Source organism: Lepidochelys kempii, chromosome 9, assembly GCF_965140285.1.
Source record: "Lepidochelys kempii isolate rLepKem1 chromosome 9, rLepKem1.hap1, whole genome shotgun sequence".
Taxonomy (NCBI): Eukaryota; Metazoa; Chordata; order Testudines; family Cheloniidae; genus Lepidochelys; species Lepidochelys kempii.
This window is the reverse complement of record NC_136388.1, coordinates 87422164-87438923: the sequence shown is the minus strand read 5'-3', so window position 1 is coordinate 87438923 and position 16760 is coordinate 87422164. Positions and strand designations below refer to the sequence as shown.

The 16760-nt window shown below is 39.9% G+C and overlaps 1 protein-coding gene across 11 annotated transcripts in view; it reads right to left on the bottom strand.

The window, feature by feature from the left end:
* The window catches only part of TENM1 (teneurin transmembrane protein 1), a 1397628-nt gene that overhangs the window by 319847 nt on the left and 1061021 nt on the right, over positions 1 to 16760 (bottom strand). For all 11 annotated transcript variants that reach the window (XM_073361279.2, XM_073361281.2, XM_073361264.2 and 8 more), the window contains one exon: positions 12248 to 12508. In XM_073361279.2, coding sequence (XP_073217380.1) covers positions 12248 to 12508 — 261 coding nt within the window. The remainder of the gene's footprint in view (positions 1 to 12247; positions 12509 to 16760) is intronic.

Genomic DNA, 16760 nt, shown 5'->3' with positions numbered 1-16760 from the left:
GACACCTCCTCGTCAATTATTGGGAGTGGACCACATCCACCCTGACTGAATTGGCCTAATCATCACTGGTTCTCCACTTGTAAAGTAACTTCCTTCTCTTGATGTGCCAGTATATTTATGCTTGTATCTGTAATATTCACTCCATGCATCTGAAGAAGTGGTTTTTTACCCATGAAAGCTTATGCCCAAATAAATCAGTTAGTCTTTAAAGTGCCACCACACTCCTCGTTGTTTTTGTGGATACAGACTAAGACGGCTACCCCTCTGATACTTGTTATATTGTGCACATAGTGAATTAAACAGGTAAAAAGAAGGCAAAAAGGACCAGGAAAGAGCAATAATTTCTCATCATATTAGGACTATGTATTAAATTACCCTAGGAGCTCTCATACGGTCAAGAGAAAATGATGTTTAGATTAAATCTCGCTAAATCTTAAAAGGATAATTTGTTAGTATTTTCCAGTTTACTACCATTGCAGTATTGATTTGCTAGATCCCTTCTTTCTATTTTACTTACACTAATTCAATTTGAAGCAACTGAAAAGCAACTTGTTGAAAACAATCCCTAGATATTTCTTTTATTTAAAGTCTCAGGTCAAGGGTACAAAGAACCAGTAAAACAAGATAAATTACTCATTCCGGTGGCCTAAGGTAATATCTTTAGTTAATCAAAGTTAACAACTTTTCTGGCAAGCCTTGATTTGGACAAAAAGTGCTTTACTTACAGTTTTCAGAAGACCATCTTGTAACATGATGAAAAACAGCTTCCAACCATCAGATCAATTTAGCAAGACTGTGATTCTAACCCTAGGAAGATGCTTAGAACTCAGAAATAAAATAGAAAGATTTTTGAAAATCTTTACAGTGATTTAAGTTTGTTAACATTACAAAGTGACAGTTTGATGTAGGAAAATGTTAAGCAATGGAAGAAAAATTGTTATACTATCTCAGGTAGATGATAAATTTACTTCTTGAATTTACATGATAAAATATGCTATATTTTTATAAGTTCCCTCTTTTTCCTGCAACCCCTTCACATGCTTTCGTATTAACTCCATACGCTTCTAGAGATATTTACAGTGCATCCTTTCTAAACCAAGGATAGGAAAGATGCCCACCATACCTTAGATTTTAATATCAAGGACATGCATAACTGTCTATGCAGGGCTGGGGCCTAAGTATCCCTTCAAAGTGCTTTTGAACTATTTTTTCATGTTATTTAATTAAATCAATTGTTTCACAATTATTATCTAAAGTCCTGAAAATATTACTAAGACAGACAAAAAAGGATATTGTATTGAAGTACAAAGTCAAAAAGGAATGAAGTGACAGGGCCAAAATACACCAGGTACTTTGGAGTTGTGGAGAATTATAGAAGTGAAAAATAATAGTGAAGAATTTTGAGTTCTGGATGAACCAGAAAATAATGGATACCATCCATTAACACACCATTTTGTACACCTAATTTGTTCACTTAGGGTCAAATCTTCTCCATTTATTTGAACAGGAGTAGGATAGAGCCCTTAAACACAAACACAATGTGTATAGTGCCAAAATTGTTAGTTGACAGAAAACAGTATGTATTGCATGAAAGTTTCACATCTGTGGGGTTTGTTTCAACAACTGCTAATGCTGGCAAGCCACTCTGAAATGTAAAACCACTTGCCTACTAGATATCAATGCTCCAGAATATCACAGTATTCTGCAAACAGCGTGTGACGGGTTCAGTCACAGAGACCTTCTTGGGATGGTCACCTAATGTGCTGGAATTACCTCTGAGCCTGTTTTCCCGGCCAGCATGGGACTCCAGAACCCTGCCTTATTGAGCCAGACATGCTAGCCTGCTGCAACACAGACCCAGGTCTTGTCCATGCCCCCAAAGCTGCAGACTTTAATCAAAAACTGCTTAGCAGGTCACCTATCTCCAACACACCAGATACCCAGTTCCCAATGGGATCCAAACCCCAAATAAATCTGTTTTCCTCTGTATAAAGCTTGTACAGGGTAAACTCATAAATTGTCCACCCTCTATAACACTGACAGAGAGATGTGCACAGCTTTTTGCTCCCCCAGATATTAATCACTTACTCTGGGTTAATTAATAAACAAAAGTGATTTTATTAAGTGTAAAAAGTAGGATTCAAGTGGTTTCAAGTAATGACAGACAGAACAACATAAGTCACCAAGCAAAATAAAGCAAAAACACGCAAGTCTAAGCTGAATACATTGAGAAACTGATTACAAATAATATTTCACCCTCAGAGATATGCCAATAAGCTTCTTTCACAGACTAGACTCCTTCTTAGTATGGGCCCAATCCTTTCCCTGGTATAGTCCTTGTTAGTTCCAGCAGACATCTTAGGTGTTAACTAGCAGTTTTCACATAACTGGAAGCCCCCTTTGTTCTGTTCCACCCCCTTTTATAGCTTTGGCACAAGGCGGGAATCTTTTGTATCTCTGAGTCTCCACCCCTCCTTCTAAAAAGAAAAGCACTAGGTTTAAGGTGGATTCCAGTATCAGGTGACATGGTCATATGTCCTGTGAGACCCCAGCCTCCTTTCTTCCAGGGCTGGCCTGCACGCACCCAAGAAGGTTTGCAAGTAAACAGACCATTTACAACCAATTGTCCAAGTCAATGGGAGCCATCAAGCTTCCGAACCACCATTAATGGCCCAGACTTTGAATAATTACTATAGGACCTCAGGGTTATACTTCATATTCCTAGTTTCAGATACAAGAATGATACATGCATACAAATTGGATGAACACACTCAGTAGATTAAAAGCTTTGTAATGATACCTTACAAGAGACCTTTTGCCTAAAGCATATTTCAGTTCCATCATATTCACCCTTATATGCATATTTCCATAAAACATTATGGAGTGCAACATCACACAGAGAAACTGCTTTTCAAATGCAGAGTTTTCAGATTAACTGAAAATAACATGCCCTCCATATTAAGGAAATCTTGATTGTTAACTATATGAAGTCACCTAAACAATAAAGTTCCACACCAATATCTACAAGATGGATAATTTCAATTTCTACCAGTTTTTTTTAATTTGATTAATTATTTATATTCCAAAGGAAGTCTATAAAGAAACTGCAAATATTAAAGTAGAATCAATGATTTATGGCAAGGGGAAATATAAATAAGCTATCACAAAAGTTTCTCCATAAAATAGATTCTAGTCTCGTTTATAATTTTAAAATGTAAAGTTTAACTGAGAGAAAAGAGAAAACTATTTTGTGTCTACTATAATTATTCATAAATATAGTTTTACCAATAAAGCATGCTGGTATAGAGGTGACCATTGGTTTGAGTGAAACTGCACCTGCGTATCTAATGGCTGGATTTGTCCCACTGTTATCCTTATAATATGACACCAAAGATTTATGAAAAACATATGAAAAAAATATTTAGACCCATCACTATGGAGGGTTTTCCAGTGAAGGTACCTGTAAATTATGCTCCCAAGAGTGGGTATAAACACAGCAACATCATTTGTATTGACTTTGTGGAAACATATTTTCCTGTTCATTCTCTTCCATCCACAAAACACAGAAGGCTAAGCAGAAAGAGGAATAATAGCCCATGTAGCTATCTTTTCTTTCCTCACCAACCCTTACCCATGTGCATTATCCCCACCCCCACGGAGCACAGAGGAGGGAAGCATATTTGTCAGTGTGATTTTTTTTTTTAGCTCTATTGTCCAGTTTAGCCCGCTCTGGTATAACAATTAAACCTGGCTGTTCTCTTCAAGTTCTCTCTCTCCTTCCACCCCTCAACTTTGCAATGAAGGAAAACAAAATTGTAAGGCTAAAAATATCACAATCTTGTGTAAATATACTGCTGCATTTGCCATGCTGTAGGCAAAGGTCACGGACTATAGAACACCACAAATATTTTCCCCAGTTCCAAACATTGTTTCAATGAGATGTAGTGTAGAGCATTAAATATTGCCAGCATTTTGCCCTCAGTGTAGTGTCTGCTGCTGTAGAAATAAACATTGTGAACAGTAAAGTTTAAAAACACTATTTACTGATTTTAAAATATTACAATTCAACTATAAGAATAAAAACAATACATAGGGCCAGCTTACATTGATACATTGATTCAGCTCCCAGTGAAGTCAAAGTAACAAATGCGTGCATTTAAAGGACAGAATTTGGCCCATAATATTGAAAAATAACTGGCCATGAATAATAACTATGTTTCATAAATGTTTGAAATGTCAGCAACAGATTCAATGCTCTCAAGACATTACAACTGAATCAATGTTACATCAACAGATGTGTCTCATGCATAGCCAAAGCAATTCAAATGCCATGCTTCCGTTGAAATAGTAACATTTCCACAGGAGCCCTTACAAAGTCCACTGCAGTGTCTTAGAGTCTCCTACAGAGTCGTTACAATGTCAAGTTATACTCTAATATTCCTGGCAATGTCATTACCATGTCATTGCAGGGCCTTGTGTACATTCTTTGGAGCTGTATCAATTGTAGATAAAGTATGCAATATAAGTTGTACTATTGTTAAAAACAAAATGATGCAAATGTAAAAAAAATAAATCAATCCAAAAAGCAATCCAACAGCAACTGAAAATCCATGTATATAAACAACATTAATGGCCTCATGTTCCAAATTATCTAAGGCAGTGGTTCTCAAAGCCAGTCCACCACTTGTTCAGGGAAAGCCCCTGGTGGGCTGAACCAGTTTGTTTACCTGCTGCGTCCGCAGGTTCGGCCGATCACGGCTCCAGGACAATGGGGGCTGCGGGAAGTGGCGCAGGCCAAGGGATGTGCTGGCCGCCCTTCCTGCAGCCCCCATTGGCCTAGAGCTGCGAACCGCGGCCAGTGGGAGCTGCGATCGGCTGAACCTGCGGACGCAGCAGGTAAACAAACCGGTCCCGCCCACTGGGGATTTCCCTGAACAAGCGGCGGACCGGCTTTAAGAACCACTGATCTAAGGGAAGATCAGGTTTTAAGGGCCTAGATAAACTCCACAAGATTCAGGAGATTCAGCCATAAGGCTTTGCAGACTATGCACAACTCAAGTGGTTTGACTATCTCTTATGAGTGTCTGGAGTTCGTGTCTGATAGTGCACATCCATGATTTTATACACAATCTATGCTACAATATCATGACACAATAATGCAGATTAGAAATGGACAGAGTAACATTAAATTTTAAATTACCTGGTTGGTGTGGGATTAAGTTGGATCTTTACCCCTTACATTGTCAAGGCAGTTTGCCGAGATTTAGCTGCATTATTCGACCTGAAAATTGGTGGGCCAAGTTCTTATCTCAGTTGGACTAGTGAAATCCAGAGGAATAACACTGAAGTTAAGGGGCTGACCCAGTGTTTAATTTGTAATGAAAGAGGTGCTTGGGCTCAAGCAGTTTTTTTAACTTTCAGAACTGACACAGCAAGCCCAGAGATGCCAGGGACATGAACGGCCAAGTCTAGGTGCCAGGATTCAGCCCTGACATAAATTAAGCACTGGCTGACTCCATATTTAGCAACAGGAAGTTTAAACAAAAATCTTGCCTAATGATTCATATGGATAAACTGTTCAGGAAATGTACTGTTATTATGATATAGTTGTTGGTAATCATTTCCTGTGCGAAGATGGGGTATTTGAACGCAGGGGAGAATGGAGAGATGAGTCTGATGATTTTGTTTGTTTCCAAAAGAACAGTAAATAATATCAGAATTAATTCCAATACTCTCATCATCTTGCATTAAAATGTGAAACTTTCTACTTCTTCCTGAGAGTGGTATTCTAATCTTACTAAATTCAAAGTAAATCTACTGACACCCAGAGTAAATGAAATTGGAAACTGACTGCTGCTGCACTTTTCAACAGTAGATCTTAAAGTGCTTTATAAATTAGATGAACATCATTATCCCTATTTTACAGATGGGCATATCAAGCAGGCCAGTGGCTGAGCAGGAAATAGAACCCAGGTCCCTCGAGACCCAGTCCAGTGCTCTATGCACTAGGTCACTGCTCCCATTTAAATGTGTTAAATGAATAAATTTATATAGATTATAAAATTATTAATTCAACATTTTTTCACACAATTAAACCCAAATTTTATCTGTAACCTAAATACAATAAGGCTTTATAGTAGGGAGACAACAGTGTTTAGGTTACAACACTGAAAGCAAATTCTGATCTCACCTAAAGTGGTGTACATTAACTTTAATGGAGTTATGTCTGATTTACACTGATTTACACTGGTGCATGTTAAATCAGATTGATAGAGCAGGGCTAGGAGATGGAGACCCTAATATTGCCACAGATTCAGTGTGTGACCTTGTACAAATCACTTATCCTATCTGTGCTTCATTTACCCCATGTGTCAAAGTAGGATAATAATGCTTTGCTAGGTATTGTTAATATTATTAAAACACTTATGACCGCACATCGTGCCTGATCCTAAGCCCATTAAAGTGAAAGGCAGTGTTTCCATTTTCTTCAGTGGGTTTTTTGTTTGTTCTGTTTTTTGTTGGTGTTTTCAGGTAAAGATAATTATGTTATGAAAGAAATCCACTAACCAAATCTCAAGAGCTGTAAGTCAGAAATAGCAATGCAAAACGAAGACCAGATCCTGTACTTCCTTGGATGAGTACAGCAATTGAAAAATCAAGTACACAACAGACGTATATACATTTTAACAGCATTCTCAATAGCAAAAATAAACATTATTATCACTCTCTAACTATGAGATATTGTAATTTTGTTACAAACATACAGGTACATAGGATTTTTTTTTACATAAATTACTAAGAATAGTATGCTGATAGATTTAACTATTGAAGCCAATTAAAATTATATTATGATACGATGTAATAGAAAATATGATTTTAATGGGTTGAGGGTAATTGCTGACCTTTTCAATGCAATAAAATTTACTCTATTTTTATAAATACAATTAAGGATGTCATTGTGTAACTTTTCTGCTGCAGGTCTACCGTCACACATTATACAGTAAGAGTGTACATTTATAACAGGCTATTTATAGCATTGCTGAGTTAAGCAACAATTCCCAAGAAATTGGTCATTCATTACTAGTAGTTAATATATATTTTGCTTAGCCTCAGGCACAGCTGAAGGCAGTTTGTGCACTAACAGGCTATTATTAATTGTCATTAACACTAAGAACAACTAATTTAAATCAGAATATTTGTACTCAAACAATTTGTTCAATGCTTCCTAAACAAGAGTGTGTTTAAGTAATGATTATGACCGAGTTGGGGTGTCTGATAGGAAAATAAGTTATCTAGTAAACTATCAAATGGAATTACTCAGTACATAATAAAGAATGATGATTAGGTTCATAAAGAAATTCAAGAGAAAGCATACATCTTCCACCAGCTACTTTGAGTAAGAAATTAGTAACTATAAATAGTACAAACCAGGGATATTAAAATTGTTACATTCAAGACTTAATATTCCCTAAAGATGTTAAATATGGATCTAGTATTCTTAAAGTATCCAATTAAATGTGCAGGCTATGTTGTTCAGTTGGATTTAAGTACACCATGTAAACATAGTAAGCATTTTTATATAACCAGATATCTTAACTCTTTCCCCATATTAGATTATTTTCAGAATAGAAAGCAAAAGATGCGGTGTTAACTCAGAATCATGTCACCCAGGTAGCCAAGTTAAATATTGTCTGTCAAAATACTGTAATCTAGAGACAAAAAAATTAAGACTCTCTTGTGATCATATCTTTGCCCAGCTATGCTTGAAGAAGGTCCGGAGAAACTGGATGTGATTTGATTAGGCCCCAGCTTTATTCTTGTTTGGGAGCACCCGGCAGACAAAAGTGAAGAGTGCAAGTAATTCCATGATCATTTTCATATTTATCCAGAGGCTTTCATCAGCTCTCCCCCTTACCCATCCTGGACTCCAGCTAACCCGCTGATGAGACCTGACTCCCCACTGAAATGAAGGGAGGGGGAAGGCTATAAAGGGAGGGGTCCCCTTGCGCCAGTCAAAGCGGTTCCGAACTCCCCATGTTTCCGCTCCTTTAACAAATGCCTCCTTTGAATCTTTCACCAATCCATTTTATCTGATCACTGTATCCCATCCCTACAGAGTACCTACACTGGACTCTAACTCCCGTTCCATGTTTGCTCCAATTAAGCACCCCCTAAATCTGCCTGGGGAAGGCAACCCCCCCATTTTGCCTTGGCCAATCTGGTGGTGAGGGAGAAATTCCATCCCAGCCCCCCAAAAAAGGAGCAAGTAGCGCAACTCCCACAGAGGATCCTGACAACCTGGTATTTCACCACTTCTATGGGTGGGACTCGCTCCACCTGTCCCAGGTAAAAGATGGCTTTTCCCTCCCAGCAGGGACCTATATAGTGCCCCCTCTCTTCCGGTCAGCTGAAAGAAGGGGACGGATGGGTCAACATCCACATGCTAGCCTGCTTTGCACTGCCATATAAGTCACCCCATGTCTTTCTAACCCCTTAAAGAGGTACACACCTTCCTCTCACAATCTTAAAAGTGGCCCCCTGCACCTCACTCAATGTGCAGTGTGATCATTATTTTTACATATGTAGGGCCAATTTTACTCTCAGTTACACCCAGAAGTCTCCAGGGTAACTCATCTGATGAAGTGAGCTGTAGCTCACGAAAGCTTATGCTCAAATAAGTTTGTTAGTCTCTAAGGTGCCACAAGTACTCCTTTTCTTTTTTCAGGTGTAACTAGGATACATTTTGACCCATATTCTTCATGTGGTTGGATGACTTCTTGTACAGAATGAAAGGTATTTATCCACAAGAACAAATTAACTATACAATACTCGCATGTGGGTGCGGGATAAGAAAAATGTATTTAACCATCCCAAATAGATAAGAACTGTCCAAGCTGTTTAGATCACTTTTTTACTATACACATATAATTTAATATATGGTCTTCTGAAGTCCTTATTCTTAATTTATTCAGCCCTCAGCCAGGGAAAAACTCACACTGGCATTAATGAGAGTTTTGCTTGAATGAAAACTGAGAAAGCACTTCAAGATCTGGCCCACTGAAAATACCATTCAGTAGTGTGTAGCATGCAAGAGTGGATTTGCTTGAGTTCAACGTAAAAGAAGCATTCTACCACAGTCCACATCTTTGGATCCTTCTAATGCTGCCATTTAAATGTGGTTATCTATCTGTTGTTACGATACTACACTTTTGGAGACTAAAGGAAAGGAAAATGAGACTTTTTCATACTACAAGTAATGAATATAAGTTTTAAGAAACTAAATTATGGAACTAATAGAAAAGCCATTTTCCCTTAATTTTATTCTAGTTGCAAGAAGCCATTTTCATAGACCATTTGGACAAACCCTCTGAACCCAGGATTTCTGTAGGTCTCTTCTTCTCCAGGTCTCACTTTACAGGTCAGGTAAGACAGGCTTTGGGGAAGAAGAAACAATATTTCACAACATAATTTTCCCCCTTTCAACCTAATAATGCAGTCACCCAATTTCATACCACAAACGTTCACTGAGGTGGCCTAGTAAGAAATTTGCTGATGGTGAAGAAGTCTATTTTCACAGTAATTGAGAAAATACTGGTCTCTGGGCACATCACATGACATTCAAGGATAAACTTAGCACATCTGGTTCATGAAGAGAGTCCTAAGTGTAAAGGGCTGGGCAATTCACTTAGGTTCGTTCTTTATTACTACAATTATTTAAGACTTGAAAAGAACAGTGTTCAGAGAGTGCTTTTTTTTTTTTTTTTACACTGTATGCAAGTCAACCTTGTGCACACGCACATACACATCTCTTGCTTCAAGTCCTCTGACCATGAATTTATTTATAAACTTAACCTGTGAATGAAAACTATTAACTCACCAGTAGTGGCCTAAATCCCTGTAGTCTCAGAGTTTATCCATATGCTTTTTACAAACCTATAAGTATTGCCGTGTCCCATCCATAAGCAGAGAAGTACAATGAAGCCTATGATATCAACCCCAACCCTGTCGATTCCCCAGAGTGAGAACTGGGAGTTCAGACAGATAATGCCTCTTACCAGTATTCTTAGTTCCAGTGCCCTTCCCAACAGCAGTGCAACACCTCAATTTTCCCTCAACCTCCTATTCCCAATCAGAGGAGAGGATTTGGGACCCATGGCTGAGAATGTAACCTAAAACAGGCACCTTGATTAAAAAGTAGTGACAAAAGACTTATGGAGGACTAGGAGTTATGGGCTTAATGCAGCAATCACTGAGTGAAATGCTATGGCCTGGACTATGCAGGAGGTAAGACTAAATATTCCTAATAGCCCCTTCTAGCTTTAAAAATCTATGAATCTACAAAAAGTTACTCCATCCTCAAAACCCTATAACTAGGCCTCCTTCCCCCAATATCATGCAGTCCCTGACTCTTTCAATGCATAGGAAGTAAATTAATACCAGCGTCCCCCTCCATCCACAACTACCCAATCTGCTGTCAGAGGAAATTTGTTACTGACCCCAAATATGACATTTAGTGTAACACTATGACCAGCTGACTATCACAATGACCCAGCCATAAAAAAGTGTTGCAAGCAAAATTTGACATCTTTGCCAAACAGCCAACCACATCTCAAGGTGTCAACTCCAAAAACCTTAAAATAGTGGGCTGGAAAGATCCCCTTATCTCCATAATACAAGTAAGTGTGCTCCCTTTGCAATCAGCATTCCCTTTAAACATTCCACTACTGAGCAGGCAGACAATCCCTGGGCAGGCCATATTCAAGCCTGCTAATCCTTATTTAAGAACCAGAATGCCTAAAAAGTATTGTGAGTGGAAGGAAGGAGGTCCATATCCAACAGGCAGAATTCAGGTGACAGATGAAAGAAGGCAACACTTGCTCTCCATACAAGTAAGTGGCAGCACTCACATGACTTAGATGCTAGCAAAATAACAAAGAACATTGGCACAGAAGACTTAATCCTCAGATGGATAAAGCACATGAGGGAAGTCATGCTCCTGTAACTTTGAAGATATATGGGACATTTTCACTGGTGTACAAGGGGAATTGTATAATGATCACCCACAGGACTAATTATAATTACACTATCAACTTTACATATGATCTGAACTCGAGTACCGTCAAAAGATATACTACATCTACAAAATCGACATTAATCACAGGACCACTCTATCTCTACTAAAACAGCACTACTCTGAATACTACAATGGTATCAGTTATTTTCATTGCCCCCTTCTGATATTTTCCTAGCCAGTAAAATAGGTGTGTGGGTGTATCTCTTTAATATGAATTCGTTCACAATTTCTATACTGTAGCATACATGTATAAATACATAACTAGAACATGGGATAGGCCTACTCATACTTAGTGGAAATATGTGATAATATTTATTTACCTATTTTCTGAAATACTCAGTGGGGAAATTATTAGAAAATATTTCTATTTGTTGCTTGCTACAATGAGGTGAATAATGCTTTGATTTTCTTACTAACTTTTTAAAAAAAATTCTACCTTCTGGGAACATTCAAATACTACATAAGCATAAAGCCTGGAAGAGAACACAAACTTTTTCAACAATAGTGATAAAGCCTTACATACCACAAGGATCACAGACACGAGTGATGAAAGAGACCTACCCAATCCTTTTGGCAGAAAAAGCAGGGCTATGCCCACAGTATGTTTTTTTAGCATTTTGCCCAGTATGACAGGAGTCTGAAGTAAAGGGTTTATCCCACCTCCACAGGAGATTATTGTACAGTGTACAAAAAAGAGTTTGATCTTGAAAACACTTAATATTGGGCATAGCACTTTTAACTGAGGTTAGTACCATTGGAGTCAACTGGAACTAGTCAGTCTGAAGTACTATGACCAGAAGCCAGTGTTTGCAGAATGAGCTCCTACTTGAAGTACATCCACTACAACTGCATTTACAGGATTAAGGGCCTGATCCAAAGACCACTAAAGTTAATGTCAATGGGTTTCAGATCAGTCCCTATGTTCCTACTCTATGCAAAGGTGAAGCTAACATTGCTTCCACTGTTAAAAGGAAATATACAAATTAACCCAAAACATCTTCTCACTTTCATATTTTCAGTATATACTATGAACATAACATAAACATAATTTAAGCCTTTTGATTTGTCTATAGAATGAGTATCTATAGAAAGAGAAGAAAAATAAACAAGAAAAGAAAAGGTTCAAATAAGTTGCTCTTTATATTTTAGTATACTATACGATTGCTTTATTACCATTCTCTCCATCAGACTTCCTTTCATGGTCAGTGTCAGTGAGTGACAAAGGTGAGTTTGCCCGGCTTGACAAACAGGAACTGTGTTCTGATTTCATCCCCGTCATCCACATCCTCAGAGTATGATCTGGTGAAGCACCACCTTCAGTCTCAGTATCCACATCTGAACCCATCTCCAATGGGTAACCACGTTGAGATACACCATGCAAGTCCGTCTGGTAGCCAGAGCACACGATGTGTGGATTTTCACAGAATTCCATCTCTGAAACAAACAAATGTTCAGAGAAAAATTTTGAGATTAGAAGCAATATTCTCTTTAACATACTCCATTTTGGGAAATCTATTTTAGCATTATAAATACAACAGATACAGAAAAGTCTTTTGATTCAATGACTCTGGGCTCGATCTTGCCTTTTGAGGTTCCTGAATGTAATGAATTTTTTAAATGTATGCTGTAAATTGTGTATTAATGTATTTTAATTTTATTCCTTCTATTCTGGTAGGAATGTATATTATTAAAGTATCAACACACACAAATTTAAGAATTAATAAAATTTTGTAGCATTAGTTTACCACAGAGCTAAATGAACACCAAATAATGTATGCAACTGACAATGTCAAGCCAATATACTGATTTCACCAACATGATTTTTTCCCCCTAAATTTTTCTAAAATTAATTCAGTCCCACAAAATAGAATCCTACTCAATATCTTTTGTCATGGAAAATGTTTGGTGAATTCAGTGTCCGTAAAAGATGAGGAATTCACAAAACTTTGTTTGAAATTCTCTGGTAAATCCACAGGAGACAAAGAATGTTTACTTACCAGTTACTACGGTTCTTTGGGCGTACCGTCCCTGCATATTCACACTTACAGAATGTGGTTCTCCAGTGCCACTGAACTTCAGAAACTTTCTAGAAAACCACTGACTGTTAGGACAGCACAAGTGCCTCTTTATGGGACTGAATAATCAGAGCCACAATTTTAATGGGCTGTACAATCCTCAACCATTTCAGTCACTCCACACACAGCATAGCTGTATAACAGTAGAACTTTGGAGAAGAGTGGAAGGTGGGCAGGACTGAATATGCAGAGGAGACACTCTCAAAGAACCACAGGCAAGTAACCTATCTTTCTTCTTTGAGATAGCCTCTGCATATCCTCACCTGGGAAAAACAGACTCTCAGAAACATAGGTTGAGGAGTTTTCATTAAAGGATTGCAGAACTGACCTCCGAAATTGAATATCAGACCCCTACTCCCAGTTGAGAAAGTTGTGCTGTGTACAGCGGTATAGAGAGTTCCTGGTAGCTGCCCTGTAAATTTCTATGATGGAAACATTAGAGCAGCGGTTCTCAAACTGTGGGTTGGGACCAGTGTTCCCTCTAATTTTTCCCACCCATGTGTGGAATGAATTTTGTTATGTGCACCAATGTGTGCAAGTTAATGGTAGATGATTATTTGACACATCACCTCCATATTGGTGCACATAACAAAATTCATGTGGTGGGGATGAGGGGTTCAGAGTGTGGGAGGGGGCTCAAGGCTGGGGCATAGGGTTGCGGTGCAGGAGTGTGAGGGCTCCGGCTGGGGGTGTGGGCTCTGGGGTGGGGCCAGAGATGAGGGGCTGGGGCAAGGGTAGGGCCATGGTGTGTGGGGGAGGGCTCTGGCTGGGGGTGCAGGCACTGAGGTGGGGCTGGGGATGAGGGGTTTGGGGTGGAGAAGGTGCTCCGGAGCTATGGCAGGAAGAGAGGACTCCCCCCAGCTCTCTCTCCCAGCAGCAGCACCTGGGCTGGGGTGGATAGGCGCCTCTCCCCCGGCTGCGGAAGCTCCGGGACTGGAGTTGGGTTCGAGAAGAGGTGCCCTGGCCATTCCTGGGTCCGGGCACGGCTGCCTGGGTTTGGGCCAAGCTGCCCTGGCCGGGTCTGGGCTGCGACACGCTGTGTTGGCTGGGGCCAGGCTGCCACAGCTGGAGCCAGGTTGGGTGCCCTGGGTTCGGGCCAACCTGGCCATGTTTGGCTCCGGGCCAGGCCGCCCCTACCATGGCTGGGTCCGGGCCGCGCCGGGCCATGCCACTCTGGGCTGCCATGGCCGGCTCCGGGGCCGGGCCGAGCTGCCTGGGTCTGGATCTGCGCCGCGGCATAGTTGGGGGCAAGGGGCCACCCCGGGCATTGCAGGTTGAGGGCCGAGCTAGGTTAGAGCTGGGGGAGGGGCGCTCTCCCCGGCCATGGCAGGTCCCCAGGCAGGTTCCCTGAGCACCTGTGTGGTACTAAATAGGCGGCTGCATGGACACTCAGCTTATGGGGAACTTAGGTCAGAACCCCTAAGTGGGTCGCAACCCCATTTTAATGGGGTCACCAGGGTCAGCATTAGACCTGCTGGTACCCAGGGCTGAAGCTGAAGCCTGAGCTCCACCTCCATCTGAGGCAATGGGGCTCAGGCTGCAGCCCTCTCTCCCCCCAACAAGAAGGGGGGGTCACGGTGCAATAAAGTCTGACAACTCCTGCATTAGATGCAGGCCATTCATGTGGAGGGAGGCTTAATGCTCACCCTAGCTTAAAGCCTCAGTGTCCAGCCTAATCCATTTGACAGGCACTGAGTGGAAAGGGCACTCCCTCAAAGGCTACAAAAACCTTGGTGACTTCCCTGAAGGTCTTGGCCAAAATTTACAAACCTAGGCACCTAAAGTTAGGCTCCTGTATTGCTAAACTGCCTGATTTCAAAAGGTGCCAAGCTTCTGTACCTCCCACTGTGCTTGTCTTTTTGAGCCCAAGACATAAAAAACATGTAATTCTAAACACCAGTCTGGGAATGGTCTTCCCTGATGCACATTAGACTGCATGCACCCTTATAACCTCCACTACAAAAGCTCAAGTACTGTGAGCAGATGCTGTGTGGTCCCAAGACGCCCTATTTTTCTATGAGGTTCCCAAATCTCATCAGGAATACTCAGAGTTCCACCTTGGTGAAAAATCGTTGGGTACATTTACAATATATTTTATATCGCTCTGATTGAGAATGGCTTCTGATATGGAGCACTGTTCAATTTTAGTCTTTAATTTTAATTATGTGTACCATACATCCGAGAGAGAAACTCTGAGCTCTTTGTAGTCAAATTAGACAATATGGGCTAAATCTTGTTCCCTTTGAGGTTCAGGAGAGTTTTGCTTCAGCAGGGCCAGAATGAACTTTAGCAGGGCCAGATTTTGAACATCTGAGTCTAGTGTTGGGTTAAGAAAGCCATATGTAATGCACTATGGTCCCAACCACCTTCTCTGTGCACAAGATGAACATTTCAGATGTTTTTTTCTTGACAAATAATCATCTACCATTAACTTACTGCAAATTATCATTGCATTTACTTTCATCTACTTACAACACAGTAAGTTAATAAAAATACTTTATTGCCCAGTGTCGTACAAATATGGAGGACCAAGAGCTATATACCAGTATTTATGGTTCTCCCTGACTGAGTTCAAAATAGGGCTAATAATTAGCCAACTAAAGTGCTACACAGCTATAACGAGATATCAGTGACATGAAAACTAAATGAGATAAGGAAACCAGGCTACTTGTTTAAATGTGGATTGCAGATGCTAGGCTTTCACCCAATTCTTTGCGGACACAATCATCTATTACCAAAAAATGAGTGTAACAGCCAATTTAAAATTCTGATTAAATGGCATAAGAAGTTGAAGTTGACATTTGGCTTTGTCAGAGCTTTGGCTCTGAGTTAAACATCAAAAAAATGTTAAAGGGCAAAAAGTCACTGATGATTAGCTCACAGTCAGCAGTGGAAACAATCTTTGTCAAATCTGTGGAGAAACCCATGGATAGTTTCTACTGAATCAACGTATTACAACAGTTAGTCAGAGTTTCAGCAGGTAGCATCAGAAAAGTGGAAGAAATGAATATCCTCTATTTATATAAAATCCATAATTATCAAAGGAAAGGAAGAGATTTGTTTATTAAAGATGCAAGACTCAGAGCTTGTCTGCATTTACCAGGGGATCGATGCACGGGGATTGATGCATCAGCAGTCTATTTAGCGGGTCTAGTGAAGACCCACTAGATCAACCACAGATCACTCTCCCATCGACTCCTGTACTCCACTTGAACGAGAAGTGCAAGGGGAGTCGACAGGAGAGTGTCTCTCGCTGACATAGAATAGTGTAGACCCTGCAATAAGTAGATCTAAGTATGCTGACTTCAGCCATGTTATTCACATAGCTGAAGTTTCGTAATTTAGATCGCTCTCCCCCCGTAGTGTAGAAAAGGCCTCAGAGGTGGTCAGATTAGCCTCAGACATTTGGTCGGTTGTAGTCTCTCTCAAGACTGGATGTTATAACTGCCATGAGACGATACTTTTGAAAAAGAAATAATTTTACTACATGAAGTACAATTTTTATTTAAAGATGTAAAATATTTTTCTTTACTTACTCCTCGATGTAATAATGTCTTTCCAGGAGAATTAACTACAGGGCTAGCTTCCAATCTCAATTATTCCATAAATAC